This window comes from Furipterus horrens, unplaced genomic scaffold (assembly GCF_987537825.1).
Source record: "Furipterus horrens unplaced genomic scaffold, mFurHor1.1.pri manual_scaffold_13, whole genome shotgun sequence".
NCBI classification, from domain to species: Eukaryota; Metazoa; Chordata; class Mammalia; order Chiroptera; family Furipteridae; genus Furipterus; species Furipterus horrens.
Window position 1 is genome coordinate 46,929,765 of NW_028327183.1, and position 21,923 is coordinate 46,951,687.

The window sequence follows — 21,923 nt, forward strand, 5'->3', positions numbered from 1 at the left end:
GAACACCCATGTGCCTACCACTTTAGATTCTATTACCAATATTTTAACATACTTGTTTTATCTTATTTCTATCCATCACTCTATTTATCTGCTGATTTATCTAATGCATTTCTGACGCATTTTGAGGTAAGTTGCAGACATCAGTACATCTTCTTTAAATAATTCCCACACATCATGAACTAGAGTTCAATATGATTCTTTCTGTTGTTGCTTTTAATTTTTTGTATAAATTAGAAAGATTCTTTCACTCCCAAAATGGAAAGGAATTCATTCATGTACTCTAGTTATGTTTCCATTATTACATGGGATTTCTGGTTCATTTACACAGGTGCACAGTGTGAGGAATGGATCCAACTTATACACACACACACACACACACACGTGGGGGAGTCTCTATTTTTAAAATGTTTTATTGAAATATAATTCACATACCATAAAATCCATCCTTTAAATGTGTACGTTTAGTGGTTTTTAGTGTATTCACAAAGTTTTGCGACCATCACCACTACAATTATTTATATATACATATATTTATGTATAAGCAGTTTTCAACTGGTGTGCCACAATAATTTTTAAAGTAGGCGACAGCTGACTCTTCAGTCAGGGGCACTGACCTCATTTCCTTTAGATTGCCAAATAAAAGAATGACAACAATCAACACATCAGTAGTCGTTTAGTGTGAATGAATCAAAATCATACCCATTTTTTGGCCAGATCAGCAAAAAATATACTTTTTGATGTGCCCCAGAATTTTAGTAATTAGTTTATGTGTGCCATAATATGAAAAAGGTTGAAAATCGCTGGTGTCCAATTCTCTTCCATGGGCCTGCTTGTCCTCTCTTCACACTTGTGGGACATCTGTGCTAACATCAACAGCCCTGGCCCAGGATTGGGGTGGGGGGCCGGCAAGTGGCCTTCAAGGCCTTTTATCAGAGGGTTTTACCCTTGTAATAGCTTTGTTCAACAGAAATAAAAACTTTACTCCCCAGCGACTGAGAGAAAACCAACTGGGCAGGAGAGCCAACAGGGGACTCTGGGAAGAAGAGGGACCAGGAATCAGGATATACTCCACCTGTAGGTTCCCCCCCATCTTTTCTCCTGTCTCCCCAGCCCAAGGTGGGGGCCCTCCCCTCCTCTGGACATCTCCTCAGTTCAGAGAGAGGACTAGTGGACCTGGGCCAGGGATTGTCCCATCCAGCTCTATGCCCACAGTTTCCCCATGGAGGCACCTGCACAGCGTGGCTGAAGCATCCAGAGGTTTGGGAGGTGAGGCCAAGGGTGTCCAAGGCCTGCCGAGCGTAGTCTTCAGAATTAGTTACAGTCAGCCGGTATTTTATGTGAGCGGTCATACTTGATTCGACCATGAAGGGGTTCACTGTCTGCAGGAAGTGGGTACAGGGAAAAACTCCCCTCTCACCCCAGCCTAAGTTCCCAGGCTCTCACTGAGAATCCCAGAGTCCCACCCACTTGCTGCCGGCCCCTCCAGGCCCCGCCCCCTCCAGGCCCCGCCCCAAGGCCACGCCCCCGAAGCTACCAGTCTCTTGGGAACGGCTCCGCTCGAGTGTCGGCGTCGCGGTCCTCTCTGACCGCCCCTGCCCCAGCCCCGTGGGCCTCCGCTGTCTCTCAGCCCCTACACCCTGCCGGAGCCCCTCGCCTTCACAGCGGCCACTCAGGTCCCGTCCCTTGTGAGCCCCGCCCCGCGGTCAGGCACCTGAATGAGGACCCCGTGAGGGGAGTACTCCGCGCCCACTGCCCGTGAGAAGCTTCGCACGAAGGCCTGCGGAGGAAGGAGAAGCCGGTCCCCGGCTCGCGAGCCTCCGCGCGCAGACTCCTCGAGCCTGTCCCTGCCCCAGCGCCGCCCTTGCTCCCAGAACCCCGCTTGGCTCCAGAAGGTCCCCAAGCTCCAGCCCCGAGCCCTCGCCTCAGCCCTGAAGGCTTCCGCGCTCTCAGCCCCGCTCTGTCCCCGTCACCCGCTCTGTGTCCCCCCCGGCCGGCCTCGGCGCTCCTTCCCGCTCCCTTGTTCCCTCGTCTCCTAGCCTCCGCTTCTCTTAAAAAAAAAAAAAAATCTGCTGGACTGTCCAGACGTCATATAAACACACACACACGCCTTCGGGGGTGCGGCAGGGGCCCCCCAGCCCGGGTCTGCGGGGCCTGCGCACCTTAGTGGCTGAGTACGCTGATAAAAAAGGATAGGGTTTCTTGCTCAGAATTGAAGAGATGTTGATGATGATGCCTTTGCTCCTGGAGGAGGAAGCATTCGCGGGGGGGTGGGGAAGAGAGGACCCGGGTGATTCCCCCGCCTCCGCCCCGAGCCTCGCCCCAGCCCGAGAGGCGTCAGAGCGAAGGGGAAGGGCTGGGAGCGCGGGAGCGGCAGCCGGGAAAGGGGGAGCCTGGGGGCCGGCTGGGGGCGGAGCCGGAGCGGAAGGGGACAGCGCGGCCTCTCACCTGGCGACCATGTGGGGCAGCACAATCGCGGTCATCTGTGGGGCACAGTGGGAAGGGCCCGCCTTTCCCTTCCAATCCTTTCCTCTGCCTCCTCCTCCTCCTCCTCCTCCATTTCACTCCCACCCCCCATCTCTTCTGGGGGGAAATTCCCCTACCGCCTTCGCCGGGCGGGGAGGGGGATTCCGGGGATCACCCAGGGCGACCCGAGCTATGCTGGCCTTGCACTTGGCTCCTCCTCGCCCGGTCTCACCTGGGCCACGGACATGATGTTGCAGTTTATAATATCCGAGAGTCTCTGGGGAAGAAAACAGAACCGTCGGTCCCTCCCTTCGCCAACCCTGCCTCAATTCTCGCCTTTTCTTATTTCCTAGCTTACTTTTCTTTTAAGATGAAACACATTTTTTTTTTTTTTAAGTAGGATCTACTAGAATTTAAAATGCACGTACCCTTCGACCCATCAAATCCACTTCCGGACGTTTATTTCTTTCCAAGATACTCACACATGTGGGAAATGAATTATGTCCAGAGATATCGGTTGCAACACTATCTGTAGTCACAGATAATAGCAAACAATGCCGAACGCTCAACCCTGGTGGAATGACTAAATAAATACGGTGTGGCCTATGGATACATCGCTGTGCACCAAGTGAAAAGAATGGGTCAGCGTTTTCTTCTGATTAGAATGATCCCCAAGATACTTGGCTACTTGTAAAAGGTACAGAGCAGAACCGTAGGCTGCTGACGTCTGGATTAAAATGACACATACCTGTTTCCATATGCATAAAGAAAAAAAATACCCACCACGCTTTTAATTGGGGAGTCACTTTGGGGGAACGGTTTGGAGGGAAAAGGGAGATTTTTCACCTTCGTTTCATACACTCCCTCTGGATTTTCTGATCCATAAACCTTTTCTTTGAAGATTTTATTTATTTAGTTTTAGAGAGAGGTGTAAGGGAGAAAGAAAGAGAGGGAGAGAAACGTAGATGTGAGAGAGAAACATCCATCAGTTGTCTCTTGTAAGTGCCCCAACCAGGGACCAAACCTAAAACCCAGGCATGTGCCCTCACCAGGGATTGAACCCACGACTGAGACAACACCCAGCCAACTGAGCCACACTAGTCAGGGCTTGACCCATAAACGTTTGCTAGAAGTACACCATACACACACCGAAGTGCATAGATTTTTAGTGTAAAATATTAACACAAATCTTTCATCTCTACCCCTATGAAGAAATAAAGTATTGACAGTTTCCCAGACTCTTCCTGCCTGGCAGCCATGACCCTTGCCTCCTCTCCGGTTAACCACCGCTGTGACCTCTAAAACGCTCTACAATACTTTCGTCCAGTTCTGAACTTCATGTAATTGGAACCATACACTCTACCCTCTTTTATCCCTGGCTTCCTCTGCTAAACATTATAGGATTCATCCATGTTGCGTGAAAGCAGAACTTTCTTTATGTTCATTGCCGTAACTTCATATTGTGTGAATATGGCATGTGTTATTTCTCTATTCACCTACTGATAGACATTTAGGTTGGGTCAAGTTTGGAGCTGTCACAATTTATCCAGAAACACTCCTGAAGGTGTCTTTGGAGCACGTGTGCGTTCATGTACAACCAGGAGTGAAATGGAGGAGTGACAGACAATGCGTATTTCCAGTCTTTTTGTTTTGTTGTTGAGATTTTTAAAAAATATTTTATTTATTTATTTTTAGAGAGAGGGGAAGGGAGGGAGAGAAGGAGAGAAACATCAATGTGTGGTTGCCTCTCACATGCCCCCAACTGGGGACCTGGCCAGCAACCCAGGCATGCGCCCTGACTGGGAATCGAACTGGCGACTCTTTAGTTCGTAGGTTGGCACTCAGTCCACTGAGCCACACCAGCCAGGACGTGTATTTCCAATCTTAAGGTATCGCCAAACAGTTTTCCCCAAATTGTCCACAGTTATATGTCCACTAGCAAAGCTTAAGAATTCTAGTTGTTCCACATCCCGACTACACTTGGTATTGCCAATACTTTCAATGTTAACCATTTTCGTGGCTGTGTAGTTGTATTTCAGTCTGGTTTGAATTTGTAGTTCCCTGCTACGAATGATATTGAATAAGTTTTCACATTTTCATTGGCCGTTTGGATTTCCTCTTTTGTAGAATGCCTATCAAATGTGGCCCTCATTTTTCACTGGATTGTTAGCATTTTTAAAAGATATGTATCCACATACATTTTGATGGTGGTAGTTATGTGTGCTGCAAATAGCTTTTCCCATTCTGTGGCTGGCTCTTCCATCCACCTGTTTGTGTCTTTGAATGAATAAGAGTTCTTAATTTTAATGTAATCCTGTTCATTGATCCCTTCCTTCCTGTCTTGTGCCCTTTGTTTGCTGTTTAAGAAATCTTTCCCAGTAGTAATCATATGAGGTGATGGATGTGTTAACCAACCTTACTGTGCTGGTTATTTTGCTATATATACATATATTGAATCATCATTTATAATGGTTATTTTATAGTTTTGCCTTTTAAACAGAAAAAATAGGAGTTACAAACAAAAAGTAAAATAATGCTGGCTTTTTTGTTTACTTTTGTAGATATCTTAATATGTCTATTTCTTCTTATGGCTTTGAGTTGTCTTCTAGTGGGTTTTTTTGTTTGTTTGTTTGTTTTTAATTTCAGCCTAAAGGACTCCCTTGAGCATTTCTTATGGAACAGGTCTAGTGGTGATGATCTCTCTTAGCTTTGTTTACCTGGGAATGTCTTAACTTTCCCCTCGATCTTTTTAATTAATTTATTTATTTATTTTTAGAGAGAGAGGAAGGGAGGGAGAGAAACATCGATGTATGAGAGAAACATCGATCAGTTGCCTATTGCATGCCCCCACCGAAGGACCTGGCCTGCAACCCAGGCATGTGCTCTGACTGGGAACTGAACAGGCAACCTTTTGGTTCACAGGCCAGGGCTCAGTCACTGAGCCACACCAGTCAGGGCCCCTCATTCTTGAAGAATAGTTTTGCTAGACATAGGATTATTGGTTGACAGTTTTTTCTGAAGGGAGGGTATGTTTTTTAGGACTTTAAATATGTATCCCACTGTATTCTGGCCTCCATGGTTTCTAATGGGAGATTAGCTGTTAATCCTCTTGAGCATCATTTGTTCATGATGAGTCACTTCACTCTTGCTGCTTTCAAAATTTTCTTTGAGTTTTGACAGTTTGACTATAATGTGTCTTGGTCTCCTTGAGTTTTATCCTGCTTGGTGTTTGTTGAACTTCTTGGACATGTATGTTTTATTAGATTTGGCAAGGCTTCAATCATTACTTCTTCAAATTTATTTCTGCTCTTTTCTCTCTTTCCTCCCTTTTTTATAGGGACTCCATGATATATTCACTGGCTCAGTGAATTTTTTATTTCAATTATTGAACTTTTCAGCTACATAATTTCTGTACTGTTCCTTTTAATAATTGCTCTCTCTTTATTGATATCCACATTTTGTTTATGTATCATTTTCCTGATGTCCATCAGTTCTTTGTCTATGGTTTCCTTTAGCTTATGGAGCATATTTAAGACAGCTGACTTAATGTCTTTGACTAGCAATGTCTGGGTTTCCTCAGGGATGGTTTCTGTGAAACTATTTCTTTACTATTCATGGACCATACTTTCCTGTTTTTTTGTATGGTTTTAATTTTTTGGTTGATAACTGGACATTCTAAGTACTATAATATATTAACTCTTGAGATTTCATCAAAGGTTGCTGATTTTTGCTTGCCGAGGCTGCAGCCATCTATTTGTGACTTTTCCAAACTGTTTTTGCAAAATGTGTACTTCTTTGTGTGACCCCAGAAGTCCTGTTTCATTATCTCTGTGATCACTCAGTGACCTATAGCTAGTAAGGAGCTTAAATCGATAATCAAAAACTTGCCCAGAAAGAAAATCCCTGAACAGATGGCTTCACTGATTAATTTTAACAAACATTTAAAGAACTAGTGCCAATCCTTCTTAAATTCTTTTGAAGAATTAAAGCCCTGGCTGGTATGGCTCAGTGGATTAAGTGTCGGCCTGCAAACCAAAAGGTTCCTGGTTCAATTCCCAGTCAGGGCACATGCCTGGGTTGCAATTGATCAACGTAACTCTCACATATTAATTCTTCTTTCCCTCTCTTTCTCCCTCCCTTCCCCTCTCTCTAAAAATAAATAAATAAAATCTTTTTTAAAAGTTCATGAGGAGAGAACACTTCCTAACATTCTATGAGGCCAGCATTGCCTTGATGCCAAAACCAGACAAAGACACTACAAGAGAATAAATCTGCAGACTAATCTCCCTTTTGAACATTGATGTAAAAATCTTCAACAAAATACTAGCAAACTGAATTCAGCAGCATATTGAGAGCATTATACTTCATGATCAAGTGGGATATATTCCTGGAATGCAGGGATGGTTCGACATAGGGATATTGATTCATGAAGTCCTAGCTGGGTGGCTCAGTTGGTTGGAGTGTCGTCCCATACGCCAAAAGGCTGCAGGTTCAACTTCCGGTCAGGACACATACCTAGGTTGTGGGTTCAATCCCCGGTTTGGGTGCCTATAGGAAGCAACCAGTTGATGTTTCTCTCTCACATTGATGTTTCTCTCTCTCTCCCCTTCCCTCTCTCTCTCCCAAATCAATAAACATATCCTTGGGTGAGAATTCTTAAAAATAAAATTAATTAACATAATATAACACATTAATAAAATAAAGGGAAAAGCCATATTATCACCTCAATTGGCATGGGAAAAGCATCTGACAAAATTCAACACCCTTTCATGATTAAAACACTCAATAACTTAGGAATAGTAGAAAATTGCTTCAACATAATAAATATATGTACAATAAACCTGAAAAGCCCACAACTAACATCATACTTAATAGTGAAATACTGAAAGCTTTTCCTACTTTTACCATTTCTATTCAACATAGTATTAGAAGTTCCAGCCAGAGCAATTAAGCAAGAAAAAGAAACCAAAGGCATCCAAATTGTAAAGGAAAAAGTAAAATTATCTCTGTTCACAGATGATATAATCTTTATGTAGAAAATCTTAAAGATTCCACACAAAACAGTGAGAACTAATAAATGAATTTGCAAAGTAGCAGAATAAAAAATCAACACACACACACACACATACACACACACAAATCTGTTGCATTTCTATACACTAACAATGAACAATCCAAAAGGGATGTTATATACATGATTCCATTTAAAATAGTATCAAAGAGAATAAATATGCTTCCGAATTAACTAAAGCAAGCAGGAAAGGCTTATATATTGAAAAAATACAAAACGTTTCTGAAAAATATTAGAGAATAGATAAATAGTTGGAAAGACATCCCATGTACATGGATTGGAAGACAATATTGCTAAGATATCAACACTATTCAAAATGAACTATAAATTAAATGCAATCTCTATCAAAATCTTAACAGCGTTTTTTTTTTTTTTTCAGAAATAGAAAAGTCCACACTAAAATTTATATGTAATCTCAAGAGACTCTAAATAGCTAAACTAATCTTGCGTACATCATTCCCACTTCTGGGTATATGCCCAAAAAAATTAAAAGGCAGGACACAAACAGATATTTGTACACCAATGTTCACAGCAACATTGTTCACAACAGCCAAAAGGTAGAAACAGCCCGAGTGTCCAACAAATGAATGAATGGATAAAGAAAATGTGTACATATGCAATGGAATATTATTGTCTTAAAAAGAAAAAAAATTGTGATACATGCTATAATATCGATGAACCTTGACAATATTATGCTAAGTGAAATACACCAGACACAAAAGAACAGACACTGTATGGTTCCATCTATATAAAATACCTAAAGTAGTCAAATTCATAAAGACTGAAAGCAAAATGGTGGTTTCCAGGAGCTGGGAGTAGGGAGAAATGGGGAGCTATTGTTTAATGGGTACAGATTTCAGTATGGGATATTGAAAAAGTTCTAGAGATGGATAGTGGTGATGGTTTCACAACCATGAGAATGTATTTAATGTCACTGAACTATCCACTTAAATATGGTTAAAATGACAAATGTTATATCATGTATATTGCTATAATTAAAAAATAATAGAAATGAAGTTCTGAAACTTGCCATAACATAAATGAAACTGAAAAAATTATGCTAAAGTGGAATAAGCCAGGCATAAAAGAAAAAGTATTCTATGATCCCCCATGTATGCGGTATCTAGAATCAGCAAATTCAAAGAGACAGAAAGTAGAACAGGGGCCAGGAGTAGGAAAGAATGGGGGGTTATTGTTCAATAGGTCCCACGTTTCTGTTTGGGATGATGAAAAATTTCTGGAGATAGCAGTTATAGCTACGCAATGTTGTGAATGTACATAATGCCACCAAGTTGTACACTTTTAAACGGTAAATTTTATGCTATACGTATTTTACCAAAATTGTAAAAATCTCTGCTGTTATTTCCATTATCTTGGTCACATGTGTATCTGTTTGCATTATGATCTCTTTGGTTTACAGCCATGATTTTCCTTCTAATATCCCTCATTATATTTCATTGAATGCTGGATACTTAAAGAAATAATTGTATTGTTAATTTGAAGTTCTGGACCACAGTTGACCCTTGAACAACATGGGTTTGAACTGCCTGGGTCAATTGAACTGAGCAGATTACTTGAAGGACAATTGAAAAAAAAACAAAAAACAAAAAACCACATGTAAGTAGACCTGGCTGGTTCAATCCTAGGTTGTTCAAGGGTCTATTGTATATTTTCCCCTAAAGATAATGGATTCTTTTGCTTCTTCCAGGCAGCTAAACCGGGGGAAGGGTGCTAAAATATCAGATCACCTTAATCTCGAACCAGATCGAAATCATTTGAAACCCAGTTTCAGTTCCTGTGAAACTTAGTGTATTTCTACTTTACCCTAACTCCTAGATTATAGTTCTTCAGGGTAACAACCAAAAGCCTAGCATATTTTCCAAAGCTTTGAACTATATTATTTGTTGCAGTTCCAACAATATATTGAAAGCTCTGCTTAATTTTAAAACTCTCAGCCACTTGAAGGGAAATGTTGCTCCAAATATCAGATTTACCTCTCTGGATTCTCTCTCTCCTCAAATCTTGGTACTACAAACTTTCATTTGTTTTCTTTTTCCTTTCTTTCTTTCTTTTTTTTTTTTTTTTTTAAGATTTTACTTATTTTTAGAGAGGAGGAAGGAAGAGAGAAAGAGAGGAAGAGAAGCATCCATTTGTTGCCTCTCACATGCCCCCAACTGGGGACACAGCCTGCAACCCAGGCATGTGCCCTAACCAGGAATCGAACCAGAGACCTTTTGGTTGGCAGGTTGGTGCTCAGTCCACTGAGCCACACCGGCCAGGGCCAACTCCTCATTCCTTTAAGAGTTATATAATATGCCCTCAAACAATTGTTTTAAAAATATTTTTTTATTCTCATTTGCAGGGTTAGTCTCAAACAACAACCTCCTCTAATACCAGAGGCAGAATACACAGGTAGCCTCCCTTTAAATTCAATAACATGAGCATAAGCATTACTTTGAAATAATAATATTTAAAAGTTTAAAACCATTTCGATCTTGTGTTTTGTCTCTGTCTAATAATAATAGCTAACACTTATGGAGCACACAACTTAAAGTTATGTACATCATTTCATCCCATTGTTATAACGGCCCTGTAAGGTCAGTAAAAATATTTATTCCCATTTTATCAATACGAAACTGAGGCTCAGAGAAATAAAGTCATTCCTCTGAAGTCACATAAGTGATAGAAAATAGAGCCAGAAATTTTACTGTTCATGCATTCTTTATCAGGCAGCTACTGGAGGATGCGTTCTAACAAAATGAAGGAGTAAACGAAAAAGTGCTATGGCCTATGATAGAGAAAACAGGGGCTTCCTAGGGAAAAGATTAAGGGAGGTCCCAGGAGTTGTGGCAAAGGGGGTAAGTAGTCTAGAAAGAAAATGAAGTTGCTTGAACTTTTAAAATAGTTTTGGGTTACAGTTTGGAGTTGAAGTAAGAGTAAGTACACAGAAACCCAAGTATGTGCAAAACGAAGACAAAGTTGTTAAAGAAAGGAAAATTCATCATAGCCACTACATGGCTCAGCTGTGGACAGTGTTTTCATATGCACAGCAATGTGATCTTGTAGCCACATCTATGAAATATCTTGCTGGGGACCAGAGCCTGGGAAGGAGTGTGTTTGTGGTGTGGGCACAGAAACTACTCCTCACCTTGCCTTGTGTGCAGTCACTAAATAATGGCTAAAACTCAGAAATCAATATGTACCCTATAAATATATTATTTAAAAGTATGAGGTATCTAACCATCCTTTTCTTGGGGTTGTGCTACTATTCAATGAGCATGTAGTGAGGGCAGTGCTGCTAATGCCTAAACAACACACTCGAATCAGCCAGAGCTCTGCTTTACCTTGGTGCGGTGTTTGGAGAAAATAAAAGTATGAGTTATCTTTAACAATGCTTGTAGAACTCTGTGACTTGGTTAGGGAACCATCGCAATATGCCAAGGTTGTGGATACAGTCCCCGGTCAGGGCACATACAAGAATCAACCAATGAATGCATAAATAAGAGAACAACGAATCTCTCTCTCTCTCTCTCTCTCTCTCCCTCTGTACAAGAGATCATGTGACTCCATCAGAAGTATGGAGATATCCCTACAGGTGATTAAGAAAAAAGAAGCCGTGGGTTCAAGAATGATCCCAAATAAAAATTTAGAAAACCACGGACTCTAAATGACGGGCACTCGTTTTCCCATGTGGGTCATTACCCCCTAAAGTTAGCACCGGGGACTATAGAAGCGCAGAACCAGAGAACCTGAGCAGTTACATTAGCTGGGCAATGCAGAAGGGCGCCCTATCACAGAGGACCTCCTTCACGTCCTAGACATCAGAGACGTGCGGCTTGGAAAACAATTTGCCCAGAGAATCGGCCACAGAGTGCCTCGTTCTGACAAAGCTAACTACTGTGTGGGTTTCCCAACAGAGGGCAGTAGTGGAAGCAAGAGGTGCTGGGCGGGCGCGCACGCGGTTTCACTCACTTTGGCGACGTTCTCGCAGTCGAGCAGTTTCACTGCGCCTTTTGCGTAGAGCATGCCCACATTGTTCACTGAGCGAGAGAGGGTAAGTTGTTTACGTCACTCCATCAGTCGCAGGGAGACCGGCTGGGGCCAGAAGGAGGGCGACCACGGAGGGCTCCGGGTCAGGGTGAGCATGTGGGCTCTCGAGGGCATGGCGCCTCCAAGCAGGCTTGGGGACATACCCAGAACTCCAATCTCCAGGTCCTTCAGTCCTGCCTTAATGGCCTCGTAGATCTCCAAGCCACCGGTGAAGTCGGCCTGGATGACTCGAGTGACCCTGCCATAACGCCGCTCTGGGAAGAGCAGTAGTGGGAGCCAGGCCCTGAGCTGGAACCAGTCCCACTCTGCCCCCTGTCCGCGGGTTCAGCCCCAGCCTCTGTCTCATCCTCCCGTCCCTTGGCCCAGAGGCAGCTGAAGCCACGCCCCTGACTCCGCCCCGACCACGCCCCCACCTAGCCCACCCCTGTTTCCAACTTTCCCAGCCGGCCCCCTCTGGCAGTCACCAATCTCCTTTGCCTCACGCTCCAACTTGCTCAGGTTTCGACTGACGAGGACGATGTTCAGACCTCTCCGGGCGAGCTGTGGGGGGATTCAATCGTTTATTCATTAACTCCGCGGGTATGTACTGTGTGCTGACTGCATGCTGCAGAGCTGAACAAAAGAGAAAAACAAAGGCCTGCCCTGCAGGAACACGCCTTCTGGGGAAAAAGTATTCCAGGCAGATGGAACAGCATGTGCAAAGGCCCTTGCACAAAGGCTGGCATCTTAGAGGACAGTATGGGGTCCAGCGAGCACTGAGCGAAGTGACCTATTGTATAGCAGCTCAGTGAGGTGGGCAAGGGAGCAGATCATAGAGCTTGGGATGCCCCGGGAAAGGCCTTGGCTTTCATTCTCAGTGATATACGAATCCGATAATTCAGGCGTTCGCTCCTTTCTTCATTCATACATTTATTCAAAATGTGTGTGCTGGCACCTGCTCTTTGCTGGGTGGCGCTGGGGACACAGGGTGCCCATGACAGACTCAGTCCCATTCAGCAGCCAGAGGGCTCTTTCTAAAGCACAAATCTGCCCCTCCCTCTCCTGCTCAGAACCTGCCTTGACTCCCTAGGGAAAAGATTGGACGTAGGTATGACTCCAAACTTTTGACCTTTTAGCTAAGGTCACTTCTTGGTTCTTATAGGGTTTTTGTTTTTTTGAGATTTCTTGGAATTTTCTGTGTAAACAATCATGCTGTGAACAGAGACCACTTTACTTCTGCCTTGCCAATGTGTCTGGTGACTTTATGTGACATTGAGAGGTTGATGGTGCTTAAATGTGTATCTTCACCAGGACATTCCCTCGGAACTCCATGGTGGCACACCCAGCTGCACGCTTCCCAACTCGGGCACCCACCCGGAATCTCAGACTTAAAATGGCCCTCACTAAACCCCTCTCTGTTTCCCACCGACCTGTTCCTCCCTCAGTTCAACCCCACCTCAGTCATCGCAGCTCTCCGTTCTTTGAGGTGTTCTGATCAAGAATCTTGTGGTGATTTATTTTCTGAGGCCAGTATTACTCTAATACCAAAGTCTAAAGATGTTACAAGAAAACTACAAACCAACATCCCTCATAAACTAGAACGCAAACATCCCCAACAAAACAGGTAAGTCAATAAATTTGCTTTGAATGAATGAACCTGGACGATGATGGGGGGATGCTGAGAAGCTGCAGAAGCCAGAGGTAAGGCCCGGGGCCAAAAACTAGGAGGCTGCCTTCAGGTGCAGCTATTCTCCGCCCTCACCTGCCCCCTCCGCGTGAGCCCCTCCCACAGGGCAAGTATTCGGCCCGCCCCTCACTCTAGCCACAAGCCCCGTTCTTCATTCTAGACCACGAGCCATGCCCACCAGCCCCAGCACCGGCCGGGTTAGGGCCGAGTGCCGCGGTCCCCCTCCGCTGCGCAGGCCTGATGGCGCCTCCCCCAGGGCTGGGTAAAGCAGGCCCACGCGTGACCTTGGCTTGGGTCACTGAACTCACCTTAGGGGCTGCTGGGGACCTCACTTGTCAATACACAGAGTTTCCCAGAGAACCATGACCTTTATGGAGATTGGCTGCTCAGGCAGAACAGAAGTCAAAGCCCTTACAGTGACTTTACGTGACCTGGCTCCTCATTTCCCCCTTGACACCTTTCTTTTTTTAACTTGTTTTTGATGTTTATTAATTATTATTATTATTGTGGCACAATATACGCCACATAAAATTTGCCATTTTAACTCTCTTTCAGGCTGCAGGGCAGAGGAAAGGCTTCCTGAATTAGAGGACGTCCGAGGGAGCCGGGTAAAGTGCGCGCTTCTCAGTCTAACAGGGGCAGCTGACCACACGGACCGGACGGGGAGACCCCCCCCCCCCAAAACTCCAGGCCCTGGCTCACCTCGTGTGCATAGGCCTTGCCGATACCGTTGGTGGCTCCCGTCACCACTGAGAGGAGAGAAGAACGAGCAAGAGCGGTAGCCTGACGCTTGGCCCAGCCTCAGTCCCTCTCACTGAGCCCCAACGCCACACCGTTCTTGTCGTTATCCCTCATTCCCCGTATCTGACAACTTCTCCCCTCCCCTGCACGGTTTCGGGGACCCCATGCCTCCCTTGCCCTGGTCGACCCAGCCTTCGTTTTTGCTTTCAGAGCTGAACTCTGCCTCTGCTTGGATTGGGGGCCCTCGCCTGTCACCTGTCCCCGCTTCTGCGGCCCCCATCCTCTCCCGCCGGGCACAGAGCCCTTGCCTCTCACCTGCCCAGGCTCCGTGCGCCCGGAGCCACGGGGCACCCCGGCGAACCTGGGGCAGCAGGTACACATAGACCGTGCTGCCCACCTCCCAAGTCGCCCACAGCAGCAGGCACACGGCCGTCACCGCCCCCAGCGCTCTCAGCGGGTCCCACTCCGATTCCATCGCAGCCCGCTCCATCGCACCAGACCCGGGGCCAAAACTAGGAGGCTGCCTTCAGGTGCAGCTATTCTCCGCCCTCACCTGCCCCCTCCGCGTGAGCCCCTCCCACAGGGCAAGTATTCGGCCCGCCCCTCACTCTAGCCACAAGCCCCGTTCTTCATTCTAGACCACGAGCCATGCCCACCAGCCCCAGCACCGGCCGGGTTAGGGCCGAGTGCCGCGCTCCCCCTCCGCTGCGCAGGCCTGATGGCGCCTCCCCCAGGGCTGGGTAAAGCAGGCCCACGCGTGACCTTGGCTTGGGTCACTGAACTCACCTTAGGGGCTGCTGGGGACCTCACTCGTCAATACACAGAGTTTCCCAGAGAACCATGACCTTTATGGAGATTGGCTGCTCAGGCAGAACAGAAGTCAAAGCCCTTACAGTGACTTTACGTGACCTGGCTCCTCATTTCCCCCTTGACACCTTTCTTTTTTTAACTTGTTTTTGATGTTTATTAATTATTATTATTGTGGCACAATATACACCACATAAAATTTCCCATTTTAACTCTTTTTCAGTGTACCATTCATCAACATTAAGTATACAGTGTGTGCAACCATCACCATTATCCATTTCCAGAAATAGTTCATGACCCCAAATAAACACTCTGTACCCATTAAATAATCAGTCCCCATCCTTCCTTCCCCCAGGTCCTGGTAATCTTTATTCTACTTTCTGTGTTGATAAATTTCCATATTCTACATGCTTCGTATAAGAGAAATCATATATATCTGTCCTTTTAAAATTTTTATTTATTTACTTAGCTTTAAAGAGAGGGGAAGGGAGAGAGAAAGAGAAGAAGAGAAACATTAGTGTATGGTTGCCTCTCACATGTCCGCAGCTGGGAAACTGGCCTGTAACCCCAGCACGTGCCCTGACTGGGAATCAAACTGGTGACCCTTTGATTTGCAGGCTGGCACTCAATCCACTGAACCACACCAGCTAGGGACATATAGCTGTCCTTTGGTGTCTGGCTTATTTCACTTCGTGCTCAGTGTTTGTCTCTGTTGCAGCATGTATCATGGCTGAATAGCATGCCATTGTATGTGCACACCAGAGTTTGTTTATTCATTCATGAGCTGGTGGACATCTGGGATGTTTCTGCCTTTTGCTACTGTGACTAATCTACCACGAACACTTGTGTGCGCGTATCTGTTTGAGTCCCTGCCTTCAATTCTTTGGGGTATATACCAGGAAGTAGGATTGCTGCATCATATGGTAATTCTATATTTAACTTTCGGAGGAAGCTCCATATTGTTTTCGATAGGAGCTGTACCATTTTACATTCCCACCAGGAATGCACTCGGATGGCGATTTCTCCACTTCCTCGTCAACACTGTGACTTTCTGTTGTAGTTTTAAATAATAGCCATCCTAAGGGAGAGGGAAGTGGTATCTGACTATGCTTTCCATTTGCATTTCCCTAATGAGCACCTATCTTCCCATGGGTTTACTAACCATTGTATTGTGTATCTTCCCTGGAGAAATGTCTGTTCAAACCTTTTACCCATATTTGAATGGGGTTTTTTGTTTTTTTGTTGCTGAGTTGTAGGAGTTCTTTATATATTTTAAATATTAATCCCCTATCAGATGTATGATTTGTGAATATTTTCTTCTCTTCTATAAAAGTTGTGTAGTTTTATCTCTGTTAGATCTTTCACTCATTTTAATTTTTGTGTAAAGTATAAAAAGGACCAAATTCTTTTTTTTTGCATGTGAATAGCCAGTGTTTCCAGCACCATTTGCCAAAAAGCCCATCCTTTCCCCATTGAATGCTCTTGGCATCCCTGTCAAAAATAACTGACCGTATATGTGAGGTTTTATTTCTGGATTCTGGATTCTATTCCATTGGTCTATATGCCTGTTCATAAGCCAGTACAACGCTGTTTTGATTACTATAGTTCTGTACTTCTTTTTGGCTATTCAGTCCCCTGAGGTTATATACAAACTTTAGGGTGGATTTTTCTATTTCTGCAAAAAACACTGTTGGAATTTTGATAGAAATTACACTGAATCTATAGATTACTTTGGATAATATTGACATCTTAACAATATTAAGTCTTCTGATCCTTGAATATAGAATGTGTATTCATTTGTGTCTTCTTTAATTATTTCAGCAACATTTTACACTTTTCAGTTTACAAGACTTTCACCTCCTTGGTTAAATTTATTTCTATTTTTCATACATTTTTTAGATTTTTTATTTATTCATAGAGAGAGGGGAAGAGGAAAGAGAGAGAGAGAGAGAGAGTGAGAGAGAGAGAGAGAGAGAGAGAGAGAGAGAGACATCAATGTGTGAGAGAAAAATCGATGACTTGCCTCTCACACACCCCTAAGGACCTGGCCCACAACCCAGGCATGTGCCCTGACTGGGAATCAAACCAGTGACCCTTCAATTCACAGGCTGACTCTCAATCCACTGAGCCACACCAGCCAGGGCTATTATTCATTACTGTTGATGCTATTGTAAGTGGAATTATTTTCTTAAATTATCCTTTGGTTTGTTTATTGTTATTGTATAGAAACACACAGCTTTTTGTGTGTATTTTGAATGCTGCAAATTTGTAAATGCCTTTATTCATTCCAACAGGCTTGTGTGTGTGTGTGTAATCTTTAGTATGTTTGTTTTTTTTTACATACAAGATCATGTTGTCTGCAAATGCAGATAATTATTTTTCTTTCTTTCAAATTTGGATGCCTTTCATTTCTTTTTCTTGCCTAATCGCTCCAGCTAGGACTTCCAGTACTGTGTTAAATAGAAGTAATAAAGCTGGCATCCTTGTCTTAGGGGGATGTTCCTGATCTTAGAAGACAAGATTTCAGTCTTTCACCACTAGTTTCTGTCAGTTGTAGACATTCCATCTATGGCCTTATTACATTATTTCTAGTTTGTTTAATGTTTTTAATCATGAAAGTGCTGAATTTTGTCAAGTGCTTTTTCTGCATCATTTGAAACCATCATGAGTTTCTTCTTCCATTCTGTTGATGTAATGATTACATTAATAACTTATAAGTTAGCCCTGGCTAGTGAGACTCAGCTGGTTGGAGTATTATCCTATAACTGAGGGGTTGTGGGTTCGGTTCCCAGTCAGGGTACATACCTAGGTTGCAGGTTTGATCCCTGGTTTGCGTGTATACAGGACGCAACCAATCGATGCTTCTCTCTCACATGGATGTTTTTCTCTCTCCCTTCCTCTCTCTCTCTCTGTAAAAGTAATTTTTAAAAAGTGTCCTCGGGTAAGGATTAAAAAAAACCCAACCCCAACCAATTATTGCATAAATAAGTGGAACAACAAATTGATGTCTCTCTCAAATCAATAAATAAAAAATCTTTAAAGAGAAAAGGAGGGATCCAAGTCCATAAGGGGCCATGGTGTCTCACCCTCATTGCCTTCCCAGTATCACCTGCCCATTGTCAGGATGATCAGGTCTGTGACCGGAGGTGTCTCATTTTTATGGGAGACCAAAGACACAAGTTTTCACAAACATGATTTTTACCCTCTGGCAAATGAGGGTCTTTGCTTTCTTAGCCTATCTTTGGAAGTGGCTTTGTTACTGAACTGAGCTAAACAAGGGTCCACCTGCCCAATGTGCCGCAAAGCCAAACACTGAACATCAGCTGAGATTTGCAACGGAGAAATTAACGCCGTTTCATTTGCCGGGTGCCAAACAAGGAGACCAGGAAACTGTCACTTAGAACCCAACTGCCCAATGGCTTTTCATTAAGGGTTTTTCAAGGTAAAGACTGAGGATGAGGGGTGCGGGGAAAGAGGCTGGTGTGCTGAACCACCGAAGCCCCGGAGGGGCAGGTTGTTATTGCAGAGCTTTGGAACTTGGCCAGTTAAGGGGTCTCAGCACCATATCTTCCTGGACTTGACTCTTCACTTCTGAAAGGGTCCCAGTGTTCAAGTTCCAATTGTGTCCTTGTCCTTTGGTTACCAAACTGAAGGGGTCCATTCCCTGCTCACATCAGAGCCCAAAAAGGAGCAGGAGATTGCAGCAAAGAAAGTAAGGGTCCATTTCAGGAAGTGGCCCATGCCCGGAGACACAGGTGAGCTCATGCTCAAAGACCTCTCTCTCCGATGGCTCCCAGGGGATGGGTTATATAGGGGGGGAAAATCACTAATCATGACGACTAAGGGAATTAGGGTTGTGGTCAAGGTCGTGATCAAGGTCATGGTCTCTACTGATTGGTTGGTGCTAGGGGAGGGCATAGCTGACTGGTGCATCTGGTCCTGATGTCAGCCATGGCATCCTTTCGCTGCTTTTCTGGGTCTGGAGCTGAAACACAGCCGAGGCCTAGATGTTATCTCTCGTTTGACCTAAACTCTGTCTCTGTGATCAAGATTTGTTCCGAAGATTATTGGATGCTGATCAGAACCTCATTGCCCTAATGGCTTAAAAATAAAGGGAGAAGCGCTGGCTGGTGCAGCTCAGTGGATTGAGTGCCAGCCTGCAAACTGAAAGGTCACCAGCTCGATTCCCAGTCAAGACTCATGCCTGGGTTGCAGGCTGGGCCCCCAGTTTCTCTCCGTCTCTCCCTCCCTCCCTCCCTTCTCCTCTCTCTGAAAATAAATAAAATATTTTTTTAAGTAAATAAATAAAACCTTAAAAAATAAATAAAGGGAGTGGCCCTACAAGGGAGAAGGAGGCAGGTGAGCCAGAGGGCTGGATGAGGCCAGTTTGAACCAAAAGGAAAGAAAGGAGAAAATGTCATATGTAAAAAATAAAGTTTCTACTCAGTTACACTTTGATTCCATGAGAGGAGGAGGAGACTTTGGTTTAAAGTGCAGTTGGTGGTCAAAGTTCTTTTCTCTGTTTCAGCTTCATGAAATGCAATTTTGTTCTGTTGACTCTGAAAGGCAACTAACTCTGAATCTTAAAAATAGGATAGGACTTTGGCCTGGTTCTGTGGCTACAGCCTTTTGGATCATGGGGGCTACATCTTCTGCACATGTTTTGAGGATGTCTCTTGCATCCAGGGCAAAATGTATCCTAAGCCAGGAGAGTTACCTCTGGGGCTTTCCATGAAAAGGCTTATTGGAGTGGGTCGCTATAGGAATGCATACACTGTGAAGTTTCTATTCTTCAGTGGCCAGATGAGGGATCCTTTCATTTGGAAAAACTTTTACATTTCAAATAGATTTTAGAGAGCTTTCATCCTAAACAAATGTTCTATTGGTACCTAAGATCAAATTGAAAGAGGGACACAAAAGAGCTTTCCCACTAGCTTTAGGACTTCCCTCCAAAAGATTAAAAAACAGAAATCAAGCCCTGGCCCATGTGGCTCAGTTGGCTAGAACGTCCAGGCGCTTATGGGAGGCAACTGATTGATCTCTCTCTCTCCCCCTTCCTCTCTCTCTAAAATCAATAAGCATGTCCTCCAGTGAGGATTAAAAGCAAACAAACAAAACAAAACAAAACAAAAAACAGAAATCAGAACAAAAATTAAAACCCACATCCACCATAAGTCCCCCTTTGCCACCTTCCACCCTCAAAGTTCTTCAGGCTGGTCTAAGAATCAAACAGACATTAGACAGATTAGCAAGAGTAACCACATTTAATACATACATATGTATGGGAACCCTGCATACATATGTGAGCGTCAGAGCGCCCACCCTCAGGAGAGAATCAGAGACAGAAAGGGAACATGGGTATATAAGACCTCCTGAGCTAGAGATGAGGTCAACTGCCTTGGGGCTTCAAAGGGCCATTGCAGGATGATAAGAGCAGCTATTTATTTATTATTAATCCTCACTCAAACAGTATATTGTATTGGTGTGTGTGAGATAGACACACACACACACACTGATCAGTTGCCTCCCGGACACACCCTGACTGAGGATCGAACCCACAGCCGTGGCATATCAGGACGACGCTCTAGCCGAGTTACCCAGCCAGGGCCTCAGAAGGTCTTTTTTCCCCTTCTGTGGGGCAATTTCCCATTGAGGACCCAGTCAGTCACCCTCAGTCACACCCAGCTCCCACCACTTAACAAGATCAGGAAGTGGAATCACTGGCACAGGTGCAACTTTTCTGGCCCTGGCTCAGAGGATTGGTCTCTACCCACCACCTCTGCTTCCATTCAAGCTGTCAGGAATCTCTGGGAAACCTGCCTTATTGCTTCTTTACACCCACCATGCCTTCCTAGTACTGGATTCCTCACCAGCAAGCCTTTGAGGTAGAGATTTGGTGTGAAAACTTAATGCCACCATCTTGCAATTTAAAAAAATGTTTATGTCTCTGCCCTGAGATCAAACTTCAGACTTCCTCCTTTCCCTAAAGAGCCATCTCGATTTAAGTTCATCTGAAGAGGACCCAATCTTAAAATATGTTCCAATTAGTCTTTGGGGTTCATATGCAAATGGGGCTGCATTCCTACTAAGTGCAGAACTCACAGGCAGTGTCTAGAAAAGGAATAAACCCTTTTTCTTCCGTAGCTCAACTATCATTTCTCCTTACTCTCACGCGCCCTCTCTCTCTACAACAGACTCTCTTAAACGGCTGGGTGTCCTTACCTTTCCTTCCTTACCATGCAATGCTCCAATCGTACTTGTACCCGAAAGTATAATTGGCTCAGAATAAAGTAAAATCTACGGATGAACTCTGGTGATTCCTTGCCACGCGCTAGTCTCTAATCCACGCGCACAGCGGTTCCTGCTGACACCCTCTGGTTTACAGTGATTGCCTCAGCTCAGCTTGCTTTTCCATCCCTTTGCTTACTGGTTTGCAATTTCTCTTGGCAGTTACATTTAGAGGGAGACGATTAACGACTCCCAGACCCCAGGGATGTTGCTCATCTCCCTCAATATTTCCCAAGTGATTTTTAAAAAATTTCTTATTTACTGATTTTAGAGAGAAAGGGGGAGAGAGGAGAGAAAGACATCGTTTCGTTGTCCCAATTATTGATGCATTCATTCGTTGAGTCTTGCATGTGCCCTGACCGGGGATGGAACCCGTAACCTTGGTGTTTCAGGACCACACTTTAACCAACTGAGCTACCAGGCCAGGGCTCCCCTGCACAAGTTCTTAAAGCTTAGGCCATACCCTTGTTCAATATATTCATGACCTCTCCCTCTGTAACCAGACTGGGCAGGGTGACCTTACTTCGACTCCCGCATTCTCTGTAAGGCACTAGCTGATGGGGCCGTAAAGCCTCCAGGTCAAAACTTCAACAGGTACAAACAACTGCCACCTACTTGGGGCACAAGTTACCCCAGAGCATGCAAAAATTACCCCCCAAAACACCGTGAGTCAATTCTGTCTCTCCCTACCCCCAAAAGCAGCTATGAAAATCTCCAGGGGCAGCAGGCTATTGCCACCAATGGATTCCTATTTTCACTGCCCTTGTTAAACCTTTGTATGCCCTCCTTCCAGATGCAACTCAGATCCCACTTTCTGGTCCTTGGTCACCTTCTGTT

The 21,923-nt window shown here is 44.4% G+C and overlaps 1 protein-coding gene and 1 non-coding gene across 2 annotated transcripts; one reads left to right on the forward strand and one right to left on the reverse strand.

Moving 5' to 3' along the window:
• Positions 1-392: 392 nt before the first annotated feature.
• LOC149995009 (very-long-chain 3-oxoacyl-CoA reductase-like) lies at positions 393-14,667 on the reverse strand. Its single transcript, XM_090259706.1, has 11 exons — positions 14,307-14,667; positions 13,953-13,999; positions 12,049-12,124; positions 11,728-11,838; positions 11,507-11,574; positions 2,696-2,740; positions 2,446-2,480; positions 2,160-2,241; positions 1,712-1,777; positions 1,230-1,379; positions 393-1,033 (listed from the first exon to the last, which is right to left on the reverse strand). The coding sequence occupies exons 1-11, from the start codon at positions 14,479-14,481 to the stop codon at positions 917-919; spliced, it is 972 nt and encodes a 323-aa protein (XP_090115832.1). The 5' UTR covers positions 14,482-14,667; the 3' UTR covers positions 393-916.
• On the forward strand, positions 10,774-10,899 carry LOC149995010 (U4atac minor spliceosomal RNA). Its single transcript, XR_016507963.1, has one exon. It is a non-coding gene; the product is annotated as a U4atac minor spliceosomal RNA (small nuclear RNA).
• Positions 14,668-21,923: the final 7,256 nt, after the last annotated feature.